The sequence below is a fragment of the Oncorhynchus tshawytscha genome, unplaced genomic scaffold (genome assembly GCF_018296145.1).
Source record: "Oncorhynchus tshawytscha isolate Ot180627B unplaced genomic scaffold, Otsh_v2.0 Un_contig_5589_pilon_pilon, whole genome shotgun sequence".
NCBI lineage: Eukaryota > Metazoa > Chordata > Actinopteri > Salmoniformes > Salmonidae > Oncorhynchus > Oncorhynchus tshawytscha.
Genome location: NW_024608492.1, coordinates 45,001 through 64,687, shown reverse-complemented (window position 1 = coordinate 64,687; position 19,687 = coordinate 45,001). Strand labels below are relative to the sequence as shown.

Sequence of the window (19,687 nt, the reverse complement as noted above, 5' to 3'; positions counted from 1 at the left end):
TCTGCAGATGGAGACGCTGCTTCTCCTCACGCTCCTACAAGAGGGAGGGAGACGGGGATAGAGGGGAGGGAGGGATAAGTAGTGGGGGGTAAAGAGGAGAGATAAACGAGGGAGAGAAAGAAGGAGGAGGGAGAGGGGGATAGAGGGGAGGGAGGGATAAGTAGTGGGGGGAAAGAGAGATAAACGAGGGAGAGAAAGTAAGGAGTGGAGGGAGAAAGGCAAAAAGTTAAAAGGGGAGGAGAAGGAGGGAGAGAGAGAGGGAGAGGGAGAGAGAGGGAGCGAGGGAGGGAGAGAGGGAGAGAGGGAGGGAGGGAGAGAGTGAGGGAGCGAGAGCGAGAGAGAGCGAGAGAGAGAGAGAGAGAGAGAGAGAGAAGGAGGGAGAGAGGGTGAGACAAGGGATACATGTTTAAGTTAGCAAATCTACATAACAGGCGGTAGCTACAGTGCCTTGCGAAAGTATTCGGCCCCCTTGAACTTTGCGACCTTTGCCACATTTCAGGCTTCAAACATAAAGATATAAAAACTGTATTTTTTGTGAAGAATCAACAACAAGTGGGACAAATCATGAAGTGGAATGACATTTATTGGATATTTCAAACTTTTTAACAAATCAAAAACTGAAAAATTCATGCAAAATTATTCAGCCCCCTTTACTTTCAGTGCAGCAAACTCTCTCCAGAAGTTCAGTGACGATCTCTGAATGATCCAATGTTGACCTAAATGACTAATGATGATAAATACAATCCACCTGTGTGTAATCAAGTCTCCGTATAAATGCACCTGCAGTGTGATAGCTATAACACCGCTAGGGATGATTACCCTATATATAACAGGCGGTAGCTATAACACCGCTAGGGATGATTACTCTATATATAACAGACGGTAGCTATAACACCGCTAGGGATGATTACCCTATATATAACAGGCGGTAGCTATAACACCGCTAGGGATGATTACTCTATATAACACCGCTAGGGATGATTACACTATATATAACAGACGGTAGCTATAACACCGCTAGGGATATTACTATAACACCGCTATGGATGATTACTCTATATAACACCGCTATGGATGATTACTCTATATATATAACAGGCGGTAGCTATAACACCGCTATGGATGATTACTCTATATATATAACAGGCGGTAGCTATAACACCGCTATGGATGATTACTCTATATATATAACAGACGGTAGCTATAACACCGCTAGGGATGATTACTCTATATATAACAGATGGTAGCTATAACACCGCTAGGGATGATTACTCTATATATAACAGACGGTAGCTATAATACCGCTAGGGATGATTACCCTATATATAACAGGCGGTAGCTATAACACCGCTAGGGATGATTACTCTATATAACACCGCTAGGGATGATTACTCTATATATAACAGACGGTAGCTATAACACCGCTAGGATGATTACTCTATATAACAGACGGTAGCTATAACACCGCTAGGGATGATTACTCTATATATAACAGACGGTAGCTATAACACCGCTAGGGATGATTACTCTATATATAACAGACGGTAGCTATAACACCGCTAGGGATGATTACCCTATAAATAACAGACGGTAGCTATAACACTGCTAGGGATGATTACTCTATATATAACAGACGGTAGCTATAACACCGCTAGGGATGATTACCCTATATATAACAGACGATAGCTATAACACCGCTAGGGATGATTACTCTATATATAACAGACGGTAGATTTAACACCGCTAGGGATGATTACCCTATACATAACAGACGGTAGCTATAACATCGCCTGGGATGATTACTCTATATTTAACAGACGGTAGCTATAACACCGCTAGGGATGATTACTCTATATATATAACAGACGGTAGCTATAAAACCGCTAGGGATGATTACTCTATATATATAACAGACGGTAGCTATAACACCACTAGGGATGATTACTCTATATATAACAGATGGTAGCTATAACACCGCTAGGGATGATTACTCTATATATAACAGACGGTAGCTATAATACCGCTAGGGATGATTACCCTATATATAACAGGCGGTAGCTATAACACCGCTAGGGATGATTACTCTATATATAACAGACGGTAGCTATAACACCGCTAGGGATGATTACTCTATATATAACAGGCGGTAGCTATAACACCGCTAGGGATGATTACTCTATATAACACCGCTAGGGATGATTACTCTATATATATAACAGACGGTAGCTATAACACCGCTATGGATGATTACTCTATATAACAGACGGTAGCTATAACACCGCTAGGGATGATTACCTATATATAAGAGACTAGCTATAACACCGCTAGGATGATTACCCTATATATAACAGACGGTAGCTATAACACCACTAGGGATGATAACTCTATATAACACCGCTAGGGATGATTACCCTACATATAACAGACGGTAGCTATAACACCGCTAGGGATGATTACTCTATATATAACAGACGGTAGCTATAACACCGCTAGGGATGATTACTCTATATATAACAGACGGTAGCTATAACACCGCTAGGGATGATTACTCTATATATAACAGACGGTAGCTATAACACCGCTAGGGATGATTACTCTATATATATAACAGACGGTAGCTAAAACACCGCTAGGATGATTACTCCTATATAACAGGCGGTAGCTATAACACCGCTAGGGATGATTACTCTATATATATAACAGACGGTAGCTATAACACCGCTAGGGATGATTACTCTATATATAACAGACGGTAGCTATAACACCGCTAGGATGATTACTCTATATATAACACCACTAGGGATGATTACAGATGGTAGCTATAACACCGCTAGGGATGATTACTCTATATATAACAGACGGTAGCTATAATACCGCTTAGGGATGATTACCCTATATATAACAGGCGGTAGCTATAACACCGCTAGGATGATTACTCTATATATAACAGACGGTAGCTATAACACCGCTAGGGATGATTACTCTATATATAACAGGCGGTAGCTATAACACCGAGGGATGATTACTCTATATAACACCGCTAGGGATGATTACTCTATATATATAACAGGCGGTAGCTATAACACCGCTATGGATGATTACTCTATACAACAGACGGTAGCTATAACACCGCTAGGGATGATTACCCTATATATAAGAGACGGTAGCTATAACACCGCTAGGGATGATTACCCTATATATAACAGACGGTAGCTAGGGATGATAACTCTATATAACACCGCTAGGATGATTACCCTATATATAACAGACGATAGCTATAACACCGCTAGGATGATTACTCTATATATAACAGACAGTAGCTATAACACCGCTAGGGATGATTACTCTATATATAAACAGACGGTAGCTATAACACCGCTAGGGATGATTACTCTATATATAACAGACGGTAGCTATAACACCGCTAGGGATGATTACTCTATATATAAACAGACGGTAGCTATAACACCGCTAGGGATGATTACTCTATATATAACAGCGGTAGCTATAACACCGCTAGGGATGATTACTCTATATATAACAGACGGTAGCTATAACACCGCTAGGATGATTACTTATATATAACAGACGGTAGCTATAACACCGCTAGGATGATTACTCTATATATAACAGACGGTAGCTATAACACCGCTAGGGATGATTACTCTATATATAACAGACGGTAGCTATAACACCGCTAGGGATGATTACTCTATATAACAGACGGTAGCTATAACACCGCTAGGGATGATTACTCTATATAACAGACGGTAGCTATAACACCGCTAGGGATGATTACTCTATATAACACCGCTAGGGATGATTACTCTATATAACAGACGGTAGCTATAACACCATTAGGATGATTACTCCTATATAACAGGCGGTAGCTATAACACCGCTAGGGATGATTACTCTATATATAACAGACGGTAGCTATAACACTGCTAGGGATGATTACTCTATATATAACAGACGGTAGCTATAACACCATTAGGATGATTACTCTATATATAAACAGACGGTAGCTATAACACCGCTAGGGATGATTACTCTATATATAACAGACGGTAGCTATAACACCGCTAGGATGATTACCCTATATATAACAGACGGTAGCTATAACACCACTAGGATGATTACTCTATATATAACAGACGGTAGCTATAACACCGCTAGGGAATGATTACTCTATATAACAGACGGTAGCTATAACACCGCTAGGATGATTACTCAGACGGTAGCTATAACACCACTAGGATGATTACTCTATATAACAGACGGTAGCTATAACACCGCTAGGGATGATTACTCTATATAAAACAGACAGTAGCTATAACACCGCTAGGGATGATTACTCTATATATATAACAGACGGTAGCTATAACACCGCTAGGGATGATTACTCTATATATAACAGATGGTAGCTATAACACCGCTAGGGATGATTACTCTATATAACAGATGGTAGCTATAACACCACTAACTCTATATAGGCTCTTTAGTGGTGCAGCAGTCTAAGGCACTAAATCTCAGTGCTAGAGGCATCACTACAGACCCTGGTTCGATTCCAGGCTGTATCACAACCGGTCGTGATTGGGAGTCCCATAAGGCGGCGCACAATTGGCCCGGCGTGGTCCGGGTTAGAGTTTGGCCGGGGTAGGCTGTCATTGTAAATAATAATTTGTTCTTAAACTGACTTACCTAGTTAAATAAAAAAGAATTAAAAATGTGTTCACAAGTAAGCAGCAAATCCTCTACCAACCTTCTACAGAGCGGAGGCAGCTAACGCCGAACGTCTTTCAGAAGGGACAACGGGTGGAGCAGAAGTTTGGTTTTCTGTGTGTGTGTGTGTGTGTGTGTGTGTGAGTGTGTGTGAGTGTGTGTGTGTGTGTGTGTGTGTGTGAGTAGTCCATTAGAATGAGTATTGTTGTTTTGATGGTTTGTTGCTAAGTGCATGTATTGATTTGTGTGGTTATAGATGCCATTTTCCACATAAATATGCTGAAATTATGAGATGAGACATATTGTGTGTGTGTGTGTGTGTGTGTGTGTGTTACCTTCTTCAAGTCATCCTGTAGCATCTTGACCACGGCTTCCAGCTTGGTCACATTCCTCTCCAGACCTGCTGGACCCTCACTGGGAGACAGAGATTTAAACATACATTTAACCACACAAACCTAACGTGTCACCTAACGTGTCACCTAACGTGTCACCTAACGTGTCACCTAACGTGTCACCTAACATGTCACCTAACGTGTCACCTAACGTGTCACCTAACGTGTCACCTAACGTATCACCTAACGTGTCACCTAACGTGTCACCTTTGGATCTTTATTTAAAGAGATTGATGTAAAGCACTTCCATATTCGTAACATATCAATTTAAATTGATATTTAAAGTCACAAGTGTGTGTTGACCTTACAGTGAAATGCTTACTGACAAACCCTTAACCAACAACACAGTTTTAAGAAAATAAGAGTTAAGAAAATATTTACTAAATAAACTAAAAAGTAAAAAAAAAAAAATAACACAATAAAATAACAACAAGGATATATAGAGGGGGTACCGGTACCGAGTCAGTGTGTGGGGGTACAGGTTAGTTGGGGTAGTGTGTACATGTAGGTGGGGGTGAAGTGACTATACATAGATAATAAACAGTGAGTAGCAGCAGGGTACAAAAGGGGGTTAAATGCAAATCGTCCTGGTAGCCATCTGTTCATCAGTCTTATGGCTGGGGGGTAGAAGCTGTTAAGGAGCCTTTTGGTCCGAGACTTGGAGCTCTGGTACCGCTTGCCGTGCTGTAGCAGAGAAAACAGTCTGACTAGGGTGGCTGGAGTCTTTGGCAATTTTAGGGCCTTCCTCTGAAACCGCCTGGTATAGAGGTCCTGGATGGCAGGAAGCTTGGCCCCAGTGATGTACTGGGCCGTACTCACTCCCCCTCTGTAGCGCCTTATGGTCGGATGCTGAGCAGTTTCCATACCAGGCGGTGATGCAACCGGTCAGTATGCTCTCGATGGTGCAGCTGTAGAACTTTTTGAAGATCTGAGGACCCGTGCCAAATCTTTTCAGTCTCCTGAATAGACGTGTAATCTTCAGAGGGGTTGGGTGAAATGACTGGGTATCCCCATTTCCTTGCCCTCTTCACGACTGTCTTGGTGTGCTTGGACCATGTTAGTTTGTTGGTGATGTGGACACCAAGGAACTTGAAGCTCTCAACCTGCTCCATTACAGCAGCGTCGATGAGAATGGGGGCGTGGCTCGGTCTTCTTTTTCCTGTAGTCCACATTCATCTCCTATGTCTTGATCACGTTGAGGAAGAGGTTGTTGTCCTGGCACCACACGGCCAGGTCTCTGACCTCCTCCCTATAGGCTGTCTCATTGTTGGTGAACAGGCAATGATGGTGTTGGACTCGTGCACCCACGTGTTGAGGATCAGTGTGGCAGATGTGTTGTTGCCAACCCTTACCACCTTGGGGCGGCCCGATCCAGTTGCAGAAGGAGGTGTTTAGTCCCAGGGTCCTTAGCTTAGTAATGAGCTTTGAGGGCAGGCTGTATCTCCAGGCTGGGCTGTGTGGTGAGGGTTAGCTGGATGAGGGTCTGGACAGAGGGGCAGGCTGTATCTCCAGGCTGGGCTGTGTGGTGAGGGTTACCTGGAGGATGGTCTGGACAGAGGGGCAGGCTGTAGTTCCAAGCTGGGCTGTGACTGGTGAGGGCTGGAGGCTCCACTACCTCTGTGGTTAGAATCACTGAACACAAACCCTCTCTGGACTGGAGGGGGAGGGAGGGAGGGAGGCAGAGGGATAGGAGGAGGAAGAGAGGGGGGATAGGAGGAGGAAGAGAGGGGGATAGGAGGAGGAAGAGAGGGGATAGGAGGAGGAAGAGAGAGGGATAGGAGGAGGAAGAGAGAGGGGAGGAGGAAGAGAGAGGGAAGGAGGGAGAGAGGGAAGGAGGAAGAGAGAGAGGAAGGAGGGAGAGAGGGAAGGAGGGAATGAGGGGGAGGGAAGGAGAGGGAGGGAGGGAGGGATGGAGACGGAAAGAAGGAAGGAAGGGGGAGGAAGGAGGGGATGGAAGGAAGGAAGGAGGGGGAGGTAGGGAAGGTGGGAGGGAAGCAGGGGAGGTAGGGAGGGAAGGAGGAGAGGGATAGGGAGGGGGAGAGAGGGGATAGGAGGAGAGGGATAGGGAGGAGAGGATAGGGAGGGGGAGAGAGGGAGAGGGTTTAGGGAGGGGGAGAGAGGGGATAGGGAGGAGAGGATAGGGAGGGGAAAGAGGGGATAGGGGGGGAGAGAGGGATAGGGAGGGGGAGAGAGGGATAGGGAGGGGGAGAGAGGGGATAGGGAGGGAGAGGGGATAGGGGGAGGGAAGGAGAGGAGAGGAGGTAGGGAGGGAGAGGAGGTAGAGTAAATAAGAGGAAGAGAGAGATATAATTGTCAGAGGAAAACGTGAGAGAGGGAGAGAAAGAGAATGTGATTAAAGATCAGGTTGAGACAAATTGTAGTATCAACTGTTGTCACGGGAGACACATCATTACTATGTAGTGTTCATCGTATTCAGTCATTCCCTGCCTCTTCCTCTTGCAGGTATTGACCACATGCACCAGATGAGTCCAGACACACACACACACACACTCTTACTTTCGAAGGTATTGGCCACATCCACCAGGTGGGTCCAGTCCAGGGGGCTGTCCCTGCTCTCAGAGGGGGGGAGGGGCATCAGCTCCTGGGGAAGGGGGTGGCGCTGTCGCTCAACCATCTCAGCCAATGACGTGTCAGACGCAGACAGATCCCCTGTAGAGAGAGGACAGATTAGGACCGTGGACATCCCTAGAAGACAGATCCCCTGTAGAGAGGACAAGAGGACAGATTAGGACCGTGGACATCCCTAGAAGACAGATCCCCTGTAGAGAGAGGACAAGAGGACAGATTAGGACCGTGGACATCCCTAGAAGACAGATCCCCTGTAGAGAGAGGACAAGAGGACAGATTAGGACCGTGGACATCCCTAGAAGACAGATCCCCTGTAGAAAGAGGACATATTAGGACTGTGGACATCCCTAGAAGACAGATCCCCTGTAGAGAGAGACAAGAGGACAGATTAGGACCGTGGACATCCCTAGAAGACAGATCCCCTGTAGAGAGAGGACAAGAGGACAGATTAGGACCGTGGACATCCCTAGAAGACAGACATTTTGAGTCTTTTCGATTAGTTCATTCCATCAGTTTCCTCTCTCATTGAAAAATAAACTACACTATTATTCTTGAATAGTCTGCAATAAATGTAATGAATCTTTTTTACCAAAATGTAGATCAATACACTTTCTACCAGAAGAGGGAGGCATATACACAGTCTTTATCCCCCCCAGCTCGGCCACATCAAGTATTGAGTCACCAACGTGTCAAACTGTCTCAAGCTGTCTAGAACCACATTCCCCAGCCCTGTGTCAATACGGCTCCTCTCACCGTGTAGTTTGATCCCCAGTTTGTACGAGGGTCGTCTGAGGGCACCCCGCGGGTGGTGGGAGAGCGTGGCAGGGTAGAGCAGCTGAACAGCACGTCACTACCCAGGGTAGGGTCTGGTTCTAGGTCCCCCAGCCTCAGAGAGGGGACACGCTGGCCCCGGTAGATACTCTCATCAGACAGGGTGCGGTGGAGAGACCGACGGTTAGGGGGCTGGCCTGAGGAGGAGGACTGGAGGAGAGAGAGAGTTAAACTGATGTCACCTGCTGTCATATATTAATATAATAAAAACACACCAGATGGACATGAGGATTAAAGTTATAACATGAGGATTAAAGTTATGACATGAGGATTAAAGTTATGACATGAGGATTAAAGTTATGACATGAGGATTAAAGTTATGACATGAGGATTAAAGTTATGACATGAGGATTAAAGTTATGACATGAGGATTAAAGTTATGACATGGGGATTAAAGTTATGACATGAGGATTAAAGTTATGACATGGGGATTAAAGTTATGACATGAGGATTAAAGTATGACATGAGGAGGATTAAAGTTATAACATGAGGATTAAAGTTATGACATGAGGAGGATTAAAGTTATGACATGAGGAGGATTAAAGTTATAACATGAGGATTAAAGTTATAACATGAGGATTAAAGTTATGACATGAGGATTAAAGTTATGACATGAGGATTAAAGTCATGACATGAGGATTAAAGTTATGACATGACATGAGGATTAAAGTTATGACATGAGGATTAAAGTTATGACATGAGGATTAAAGTTATAACATGATGATTAAAGTTATGACATGAGGATTAAAGTTATGACATGAGGATTAAAGTTATGACATGAGGATTAAAGTTATGACATGAGGAGGATTAAAGTTATAACATGAGGATTAAAGTTATGACATGAGGAGGATTAAAGTTATAACATGAGGTTTAAAGTTAAGACATGAGGAGGATTAAAGTTATAACATGAGGTTTAAAGTTATGACATGAGGATTAAAGTTATAACATGAGGATTAAAGTTATAACATGAGGATTAAAGTTATAACATGAGGATTAAAGTTATAACATGAGGATTAAAGTTATGACATGAGGAGGATTAAAGTTATAACATGAGGATTAAAGTTATGACATGAGGAGGATTACAGTTATAACATGAGGTTTAAAGTTATGACATGAGGAGGATTAAAGTTATGACATGAGGAGGATTAAAGTTATAACATGAGGTTTAAAGTTATGACATGAGGATTAAAGTTATAACATGAAGATTAAAGTTATAACATGAGGATTAAAGTTATGACATGAGTATTAAAGTTATAACATGAGGATTAAAGTTATGACATGACATGAGGATTAAAGTTATAACATGATGATTAAAGTTATGACATGAGGATTAAAGTTATGACATGAGGATTAAAGTTATAACATGAGGATTAAAGTTATAACATGAGGATTAAAGTTATAACATGAGGATTAAAGTTATGACATGAGGATTAAAGTTATGACATGAGGATTAAAGTTATGACATGAGGATTAAAGTTATAACATGAGGATTAAAGTTATAACATGAGGATTAAAGTTATGACATGACATGAGGATTAAAGTTATGACATGACATGAGGATTAAAGTTATGACATGAGGATTAAAGTTATGACATGAGGATTAAAGTTATGACATGAGGATTAAAGTTATGACATGAGGATTAAAGTTATGACATGAGGATTAAAGTTATGACATGGGGATTAAAGTTATAACATGAGGATTAAAGTTATGACAAACAGGATGATTTAAAGTGCTGTATCTGTAACTTTAAATTGCAATCCTAAATTGTAGCTCTGCTGTCCTTAACAGTTTGATTATTTTTGCAGTATGTGTTGGGGGGGAAGGAAAGATAATCCATTAAGGAATATTCACCCGCAACGTTACAACCTAAGATCCTGTACCTTGACCTTGAGTCGTCTGTGTTTGGGAGGGCTGTCTGGACTCAGTCTCACCTTGACCTTGTGTCGTCTGTGTTTGGTAGGGCTGTCTGGACTCAGTCTCACCTTGACCTTGTGTCGTCTGTGTTTGGTAGGGCTGTCTGGACTCAGTCTCACCTTGACCTTGTGTCGTCTGTGTTTGGTAGGGCTGTCTGGACTCAGTCTCACCTTGCCCTTGTGTCGTCTGTGTTTGGTAGAGCTGTCTGGACTCAGTCTCACCTTGACCTTGACCTTGTGTCGTCTGTGTTTGGGAGGGCTGTCTGGACTCAGTCTCACCTTGCCCTTGTGTCGTCTGTGTTTGGGAGGGCTGTCTGGACTCAGTCTCACCTTGACTTTGTGTCGTCTGTGTTTGGGAGGGCTGTCTGGACTCAGTCTCACCTTGCCCTTGTGTCGTCTGTGTTTGGTAGGGCTGTCTGGACTCAGTCTCACCTTGACCTTGACCTTGTGTCGTCTGTGTTTGGGAGGGCTGTCTGGACTCAGTCTCTTCATGTCGTCCTCCGCGGTGGTCTTAGCGTGGGTGAGGTGTGGCTGGAGGGCGTGATGGGGTCTGCTGTTACCCCCATCCTGACCCCCTCGTCCTCCGCCGCCGCCACTCCCCTCGCCTCCACTTCCTCCTCCTCCTCCCTCCCCTGGAGACTTCCTGGGGACACGCAATAACAAGCAGAGGTCAGGGGTCAGATAATACAGCCATGCAAAAGACATGGCAACGCGACTGGCCACTAGCAACGCGACTGTCCACTAGCAACGCGACTGTCCACTAGCAACGCGACTGTCCACAATCAATGCGACTGTCCAAGAGCAACTCGACTGTCCACTAGCAATGTGACTGTCCACTATCAATGTGACTGTCCACTATCAATGTGACTGTCCACTAGCAATGTGACTGTCCACTAGCAACGTGACTGTCCACTAGCAACGTGACTGTCCACTATCAATGTGACTGTCCACTATCAATGTGACTGTCCACTAGCAATGTGACTGTCCACTAGCAATGTGACTGTCCACTAGCAATGTGACTGTCCACTAGCAATGTGACTGTCCACTAGCAACGTGACTGTCCACTAGCAATGTGACTGTCCACTAGCAATGTGACTGTCCACTAGCAACGTGACTGTCCACTAGCAATGTGACTGTCCACTAGCAATGTGACTGTCCACTAGCAATGTGACTGTCCACTAGCAATGTGACTGTCCACTAGCAATGTGACTGTCCACTAGCAATCTATGTTCACTATATAATGTCAGTAGTTGTCTGTAGTCAGTGTATAATGTCAGTAGTTGTCTGTAGTCAGTGTATAATGTCAGTAGTGGTCTATATTCCCTGTATAATGTCAGTAGTTGTCTGTAGTCAGTGTATGACAGTAGTTGTCTGTAGTCAGTGTATAATGTCAGTAGTTGTCTGTAGTCAGTGTATAATGTCAGTAGTTGTCTGTATTCCCTGTATAATGTCAGTAGTTGTCTGTAGCCAGTGTATGACAGTAGTTGTCTGTAGTCAGTGTATAATGTCAGTAGTTGTCTGTAGTCAGTGTATAATGTCAGTAGTTGTCTGTAGTCAGTGTATGACAGTAGTTGTCTATCACTGTATGTAATATTCCTTTTAGCCACAAGGTGGCGATACAGTCTTGATAGAGGAACTATTCGAAGGTACAAGGCCACTTCCTCCTGGTCTTACTTGCGGTTGTCTCCGAAGTCGACAGAGTTGATGGTGGATCCTGGTTTCCTCCAGCCGATGAGGTACTTGAGGTGGCTCCCTGACGGGGGGTAGAAGGTCTTGGGGCCGGGGAGACCGACGTCTGGGAGCAAGGGAGGTGGCCGAGGAAGACGAGTCCTCACGAGGGGAGTGGCCTCTGGAACTGGAGAGGAGGATGGTGGGGAGGAAGGAAGGAGAGAGGAGGACAGGGGGCAGGGCAGAAGGGAGAAAGAGGGAGAGGAGAGAGGGGAGGAGGAGGACAGGACAAGAGGAGAGAGGAGGAGGACAGGGGGCGGGGCAGAAGGGAGAAAGAGGGAGGAGCGGAGAGAGGAGGGAGGAGGAGGACAGGGTCGGGGCAGAAGGGAGAAAGAGGGAGGAGAGAGGCGAGAGGAGGCAAGGAGGAGGACAGGGGGCGGGGCAGAAGGGAGAAAGAGGGAGGAGCAGAGAGAGGAGGGAGGAGGAGCACAGGAGGAGAGGAGAGAGGAGGGGAGGAGGAGGACAGGGGTCGGGGCAGAAGGGAGAAAGAGGGAGGAGCGGAGAGAGGAGGAGGACAGGAGGAGAGGAGAGAGGAGGGGAGGAGGAGGACAGGGGTCAGGGCAAAAGGGAGAAAGAGAGAGGAGGCGAGGAGGAGGACAGGGGTTGGGGCAGAAGGGAGAAAGAGAGGGAGAGAGGAGGCGAGGAGGAGGACAGGGGTTGGGGCAGAAGGGAGAAAGAGGGAGGAGAGAGGAGGGGGACAGGGGGCAGGGCGGAAGGGAGAAAGAGGGAGGAGAGAGGAGGGAGGGAGGGGGGAGGAGGAGGACAGGAAGAGAGGAGAGAAGAGAAAGGTCACTACAGGGAGATTCAACTCCTGGCCATGGAGAACCAAAGTACTGTAATCTCTGGCATGGACATAATCTAGACTTTGAACTAATAACTACGAGCTAAAACCCCATTTTTAGAAAGGATGATCTACAGATTCCGCAGTAGACTAGTAGAGATTACAGAGTGTTACACAGTCATTTCCCTACCGACGTCAGAGCAGAGGATGACATGAATGGACTACTGTCGATCATCAACCTCTATTTCTGGAACAGGAAGTGTGTGTGTTCTGCTACACTATCAAAATATCAAACCAAGGCCACTGTATTGTGCTACTGTTGACACGGTTTCCTTCTGTCTGCTGTGTGTCTGATTCTGCTGTGTGTGTGTGTCTGCTGTGTGTGTGTGTGTCTGCTGTGTGTCTGATTCTGCTGTGTGTGTGTGTCTGCTGTGTGTGTGTGTGTCTGCTGTGTGTGTGTGTGTGTCTGCTGTGTGTGTGTGTCTGCTGTGCGTCTGCTGTGCGTGTGTCTGCTGTGCGTGTGTGTGTGTCTGCTGTGTGTGTGTGTGTGTCTGCTGTGCGTGTGTCTGCTGTGCGTGTGTCTGCTGTGTGTGTGCCTGCTGTGTGTGTGTGTGTCTGCTGTGCGTGTGTGTGTGTCTGCTGTGTGTGTGTGTGTGCCTGCTGTGCGTGTGTCTGCTGTGCGTGTGTCTGCTGTGCGTATGTCTGCTGTGTGTGTGTCTGCTGTGTGTGTGTGTGTCTGCTGTGTGTGTGTGTGTGTGTCTGCTGTGTGTGTCTGCTGTGCGCGCGTCTGCTGTGCGTGTGTGTCTGCTGTGCGTGCGTCTGCTGTGCGTGCGTCTGCTGTGCGTGCGTCTGCTGTGCGTGTGTCTGCTGTGCGTGTGTGTCTACTGTGTGTTTGTCTGCTGTGTGTGTGTGTCTGCTGTGTGTGTGTCTGCTGTGTGTGTGTCTGCTGTGTGTGTGTCTGCTGTGTGTGTGTCTGCTGTGTGTTTGTCTGCTGTGTGTTTGTCTGCTGTGCGTGTGTCTGCTGTGTGTGTGTGTGTCTGCTGTGTGTGTGTGTCTGCTGTGTGTGTGTGTGTGTGTCTGCTGTGTGTGTGTGTGTGTGTCTGCTGTGTGTGTGTCTGCTGTGTGTTTGCTGTGTGTGTGTCTGCTGTGTGTTTGTCTGCTGTGTGTGTGTCTGCTGTGTGTCTGCTGTGTGTTTGTCTGCTGTGTGTCTGCTGTGTGTCTGCTGTGTGTGTGTCTGCTGTGTGTGTGTCTGCTGTGTGTGTGTCTGCTGTGTGTGTGTCTGCTGTGTGTGTCTGCTGTGTGTGTGTCTGCTGTGTGTTTGTCTGCTGTGTGTTTGTCTGCTGTGTGTTTGTCTGCTGCGTGTGTGTCTGCTGCGTGTGTGTCTGCTGCGTGTGTGTCTGCTGCGTGTGTGTCTGCTGCGTGTGTGTCTGCTGTGTGTGTCTGCTGTGTGTGTGTCTGCTGTGTGTGTGTCTGCTGTGTGTGTGTCTGCTGTGTGTGTGTCTGCTGTGTGTGTGTCTGCTGTGTGTGTGTCTGCTGTGTGTGTGTCTGCTGTGTGTTTGTCTGCTGTGTGTTTGTCTGCTGTGTGTGTCTGCTGTGTGTGTCTGCTGTGTGTGTGTCTGCTGTGTGTGTGTCTGCTGTGTGTGTGTCTGCTGTGTGTGTGTCTGCTGTGTGTGTGTCTGCTGTGTGTTTGTCTGCTGTGTGTTTGTCTGCTGTGTGTGTCTGCTGTGTGTGTGTCTGCTGTGTGTGTGTCTGCTGTGTGTTTGTCTGCTGTGTGTTTGTCTGCTGTGCGTGTGTCTGCTGTGTGTGTGTGTGTCTGCTGTGTGTGTGTCTGCTGTGTGTGTGTGTGTGTCTGCTGTGTGTGTGTGTGTGTGTGTGTCTGCTGTGTGTGTGTGTGTGTGTCTGCTGTGTGTGTGTCTGCTGTGTGTTTGCTGTGTGTGTGTCTGCTGTGTGTGTCTGCTGTGTGTTTGTCTGCTGTGTGTTTGTCTGCTGCGTGTTTCCGTGTCCAACCCACCCATCCATACCTGGAGTGCGATCCTGCATCAGTCGGACTGTACGAGCTGCCATCTCCAACCAGTAGGCATGTAGGAGTCCTAGTCGCCCCTTCTCCTCTCTCCCCCCTCTCCCCTGGGGGTTGTGAGCTCTCTGCAGCCGGGGAGGACCTCTCCAGGACCCTCCTGCCCCCCTCAGTGGGGCTATGCCAGGGGGATGGAGCTCTATCCCTCCCCTCTCTACCCCCGGGAGCCAAGAGGGAACTAGAACTCTCCTGGTGGGGGTGTGAGTGGCCCCCACCCCCTCCTCCGTAGGATGAGGTGTCTATCCCGCTGTCGGCTGAGGCCCCCTGGAGGTACCCCCCTCCCAGGCCGTTGGGTTCAGAGTCAGGGGCCTCCCCTGGTCCCCCGGGGCCCACCAGGTCGAACCACTTGTCGGTGTCGCTGTGGCCCCCGCTCGAGGCCGTGCTGGACAGGGTGTTACTGCTGGAGTAGGGACCCTCAGGCTGGTGGGGGGGGTTGAGAGATGGGTTGTGGGGGGTTTGGAGATGGGTTGGGGGTTTGAGAGATGGGTTGGGGGGTTGAGAGATGGGTTGGGTGGGGTTTAGAGATGGGTTGAGGTGGGTGGGGTTTAGAGATGGGTTGGGGTGGGTGGGGTTTAGAGATGGGTTGGGGTGGGTGGGGTTTAGAGATGGGTTGGGGTGGGTGGGGTTGAGAGATGGGTTGGGGTGGGTGGGGTTTAGAGATGGGTTGGGGTGGGTGGGGTTTAGAGATGGGTTGGGGTGGGTTGAGAGATGGGTTGAGGGTGGGTTGAGAGATGGGTTGGGGGTTGAGAGATGGGTTGGGGACGGTTTAGAGATGGGTTGGGGGGGTTAGAGATGGGTTAGACAGGAGTCAGCTACAGCGGAGAGTTTATTCAACATAACGGAGTCTGAAAGACCTGGACAAGAGTTAGTCAGGTCAGTGCAGATGAAGTACAGTCGATGAGGACAGGTAGTAGTAATTTTGGACTATTGAGATGCAGCCCAAATGGTTAAATGGGTGTGTTATGAAGTACTGTATGTATGGTGCTCCCACCCTGGTCGAGGTGAGGACAGGGTTTGTGCAGGGTGAAGCCTGACCTGGGAGCTCTTCTTGGGGGAGTGGTGCATGACCTGCTCCTGCCTCTGGATGCGTGGTGCTCCGGAGGACCCAGGACCACACTTAGACACAGGAGCATCTAAAACACACACACATACACACACACACACACATTATCCCACAGGTTTCCGTACACGGTCCTTAGAACCATGCATCTTTGAAAAACTAGCTACAATTTTTCCACAGCCATACAGTGTGTGTGCCTGTCTGTGGTTGTCTACAGTTTTCTGCAGTTATTGCTGTGTGTGTGTGTGTGTGTGTATAAATAAACAAGTCTATATAATGTAATTGTCCAGGTGTTACACAACAGCCACACAGCAATAGACAGAACAGGCAATTAGTGAGCAACGAACCCAGGGGGGACATGGCTATGTGGGGTGGTTTGTGTGTGTGTGAGAGAAAGAGAGGGGATAAAGTAGGGAGATAATGCAGGGAACAGAGAAAACAGAGAGGGACTGTAGAGAGATAATGAACAGAGGGACTGTAGAGAGATAATGTAGAGAGCAGAGAAAACAGAGAGGGACTGTAGAGAGATAATGATGAACAGTAGAAAACAGAGAGGGACTGTAGAGAGATAATGAACAGAGAGGGACTGTAGAGAGATAATGTAGAGAGCAGAGAAAACAGAGAGGGACTGTAGAGAAATAATGTAGAGAGCAGAGAAAACAGAGAGGGACTGTAGAGAGATAATGAACAGTAGAAAACAGAGAGGGACTATAGAGAGATAATGTAGAGATCAGAGAAAACAGAGAGGGACTGTAGAGAGATAATGTAGAGAGCAGAGAAAACAGAGAGGGACTATAGAGAGATAATGAACAGTAGAAAACAGAGAGGGACTGTAGAGAGATAATGTAGAGAGCAGAGAAAACAGAGGGACTGTAGAGAGATAATGAACAGTAGAAAACAGAGAGGGACTGTAGAGAGATAATGTAGAGAGCAGAGAAAACAGAGAGGGACTGTAGAGAGATAATGTAGAGAGCAGAGAAAACAGAGAGGGACTGTAGAGAGATAATGTAGAGAGCAGAGAAAACAGAGAGGGACTGTAGAGATGATGATGAACAGTAGAAAACAGAGAGGGACTGTAGAGATGATGATGATGAAGAACAGAAAGGGACTGTAGAGGTGATGAAGAACAGTAGAAAACAGAGAGGGACCGTAGAGATGATGATGAACAGAGAGGGACTGTAGAGATAATGAAGATCAGTAGAAAACAGAGAGGGACTGTAGAGATGATGAAGATCAGTAGAAAACAGAGAGGGACTGTAGAGATGATGAAGATCAGTAGAAAACAGAGAGGGACTGTAGAGATGATGAAGATCAGTAGAAAACAGAGAGGGACTGTAGAGATGATGAAGATCAGTAGAAAACAGAGAGGGACTGTAGAGATGATGAAGAACAGAGAGGACTGTAGAGATGATGATGAACAGAGAGGGACTGTAGAGATGATGATGAACAGAGAGGGACTGTAAGAGCTGATGATGATGATGATGAACAGAGAGGGACTGTAGAGATGATGAAGAACAGTAGAAGTGTCATAACAGCAGTCCATGGTAAACAGAGAATGATTTCAACCATATTTCCCCCCTCAGCAGTTGTCTTCTGTGCAGTCTGCCTTCTCTCTAACGAGTGTGTGTTTCTCCATGTGTCTGTGTGTGTCTCTGTGTCTGTGTGTGTGTCTCTGTGTCTGTGTGTGTCTCTGTGTGTGTCTCTGTGTCTGTGTGTGTGTCTCTGTGTGTGTGTCTCTGTGTCTCTGTGTGTCTCTGTGTCTGTGTGTGTGTCTCTGTGTCTGTGTGTGTGTCTCTGTGTCTGTGTGTGTCTCTGTGTCTGTGTGTGTGTCTCTGTCTGTGTGTGTGTCTCTGTCTGTGTGTGTGTCTCTGTGTCTGTGTGTGTGTCTCTGTGTCTCTGTGTGTGTCTCTGTGTCTCTGTGTGTGTCTCTGTGTCTCTGTGTGTGTCTCTGTGTCTCTGTGTGTGTCTCTGTGTCTCTGTGCCTGTGTGTGTGTCTCTGTGTCTGTGTGTGTGTCTCTGTGTCTGTGTGTGTGTCTCTGTGTCTGTGTGTGTGTCTCTCTGTGTCTGTGTGTGTCTCTGTGTGTGTCTCTGTGTCTGTATGTCTCTGTGTGTGTGTGTGGCCGTGGTTTCTGTCCCTTTATGGTGTGACCATGACTGATGTTATTTCAGGATGGAGGAGAGGTCGTCATCACCAGAAGAGATTGAGGGGTCAAGAGGTCAGAGAAGAGGATGAGAGAGATTGAGGGGTCGAGAGGTCAGAGAAGAGGATGAGAGAGATTGAGGGGTCAAGAGGTCAGAGAAGTAGAGAGAAGAGGATGAGAGAGATTGAGTGGTGCTTGGCTGAACTGGACTGGCCAGCACTGGGCTGAAATCTTCAGAATTACATATACAACTGATTTACAGGATCCCTGTGGCTTTACACTGGACTGGGTTATACTGGACTGGGTTATACTGGACTGGGTTATACTGGGTTGGGTTATACTGGACTGGGTTATACTGGACTGGGTTATACTGGACTGGGTAATACTGGACTGGGTTATACTGGACTGGGTTATACTGGGTTACACTGGACTGGGTTATACTGGACTGGGTTATACTGGACTGGGTTATACTGGGTTGGGTTATACTGGGTTGGGTTATACTGGACTGGGTTATACTGGACTGGGTTATACTGGACTGGGTAATACTGGACTGGGTTATACTGGACTGGGTTATACTGGACTGGGTTATACTGGACTGGGTAATACTGGACTGGGTAATACTGGGTTACACTGGACTGGGTTATACTGGGTTGGGTTACACTGGACTGGGTTATACTGGACTGGGTAATACTGGGTTATTCTGGACTGGGTAATACTGGGTTATACTGGACTGGGTAATACTGGGTTATACTGGACTGGGTAATACTGGGTTATACCGGACTGGGTTATACTGGGATATACCGGACTGGGTTATACTGGACCGGGTTATACTGGGTTGGGTTATACTGGACTGGGTTATACTGGACTGGGTTATACAGGACTGGGTTGGGTTATACTGGACTGGGTTATACTGGGTTATGTTATACTGGACTGGGTTACACTGGGTTATGTTATACTGGACTGGGTTATACTGGGTTGGGTTACACTGGGTTATACTGGACTGGGTTATACTGGGTTGGGTTCTACTAGACTGGGTTGGGTTATACTGGGTTGGGTTATACTGGGTTGGGTTATACTGGACTGGGTTATACTGGACTGGGTTATACTGGGTTGGGTTATACTGGACTGGGTTATACTGGACTGGGTTATACTGGACTGGGTTATACTGGGTTAGGTTACACTGGACTGGGTTGGGTTCTACTGGTTATACACCCCTTCAAATTGGTGGATTCGGCTGTTTCAGCCACACCTGTTGCTGACGAGCACACAGTCATGCAATCTCCATAGACAAACATTGGCAGCAGAATGGCCTGTACTGAAGAGCTCAGTGACTTTCAACGCGGCATCGTCATAGGATGCCACCTCTCCAACAAGTCAGTTCGTCAAATTTCTGCCCCCGGTGAACTGTAAGTGCTGTTATTGTGAAGTGAAAACGCAGAGGAGCAACAACGG

General features: G+C 46.7%; 1 protein-coding gene across 1 annotated transcript in view; it reads right to left on the bottom strand.

Annotated features, from left to right (window-relative positions):
• Positions 1–19,687, bottom strand: part of LOC112242166 (signal-induced proliferation-associated 1-like protein 1) — a gene marked incomplete at both ends in the record, with an annotated part of 45,559 nt that continues 25,872 nt past the window's right edge. Inside the window, 11 exon segments of the mRNA XM_042313295.1 lie at positions 1–34; positions 5,061–5,139; positions 6,654–6,771; positions 7,635–7,787; positions 8,460–8,498; positions 8,501–8,687; positions 10,884–11,094; positions 12,126–12,204; positions 12,245–12,306; positions 14,982–15,454; positions 16,070–16,167. Of these exon segments, the coding sequence (XP_042169229.1) occupies positions 1–34; positions 5,061–5,139; positions 6,654–6,771; positions 7,635–7,787; positions 8,460–8,498; positions 8,501–8,687; positions 10,884–11,094; positions 12,126–12,204; positions 12,245–12,306; positions 14,982–15,454; positions 16,070–16,167 (1,533 nt within the window).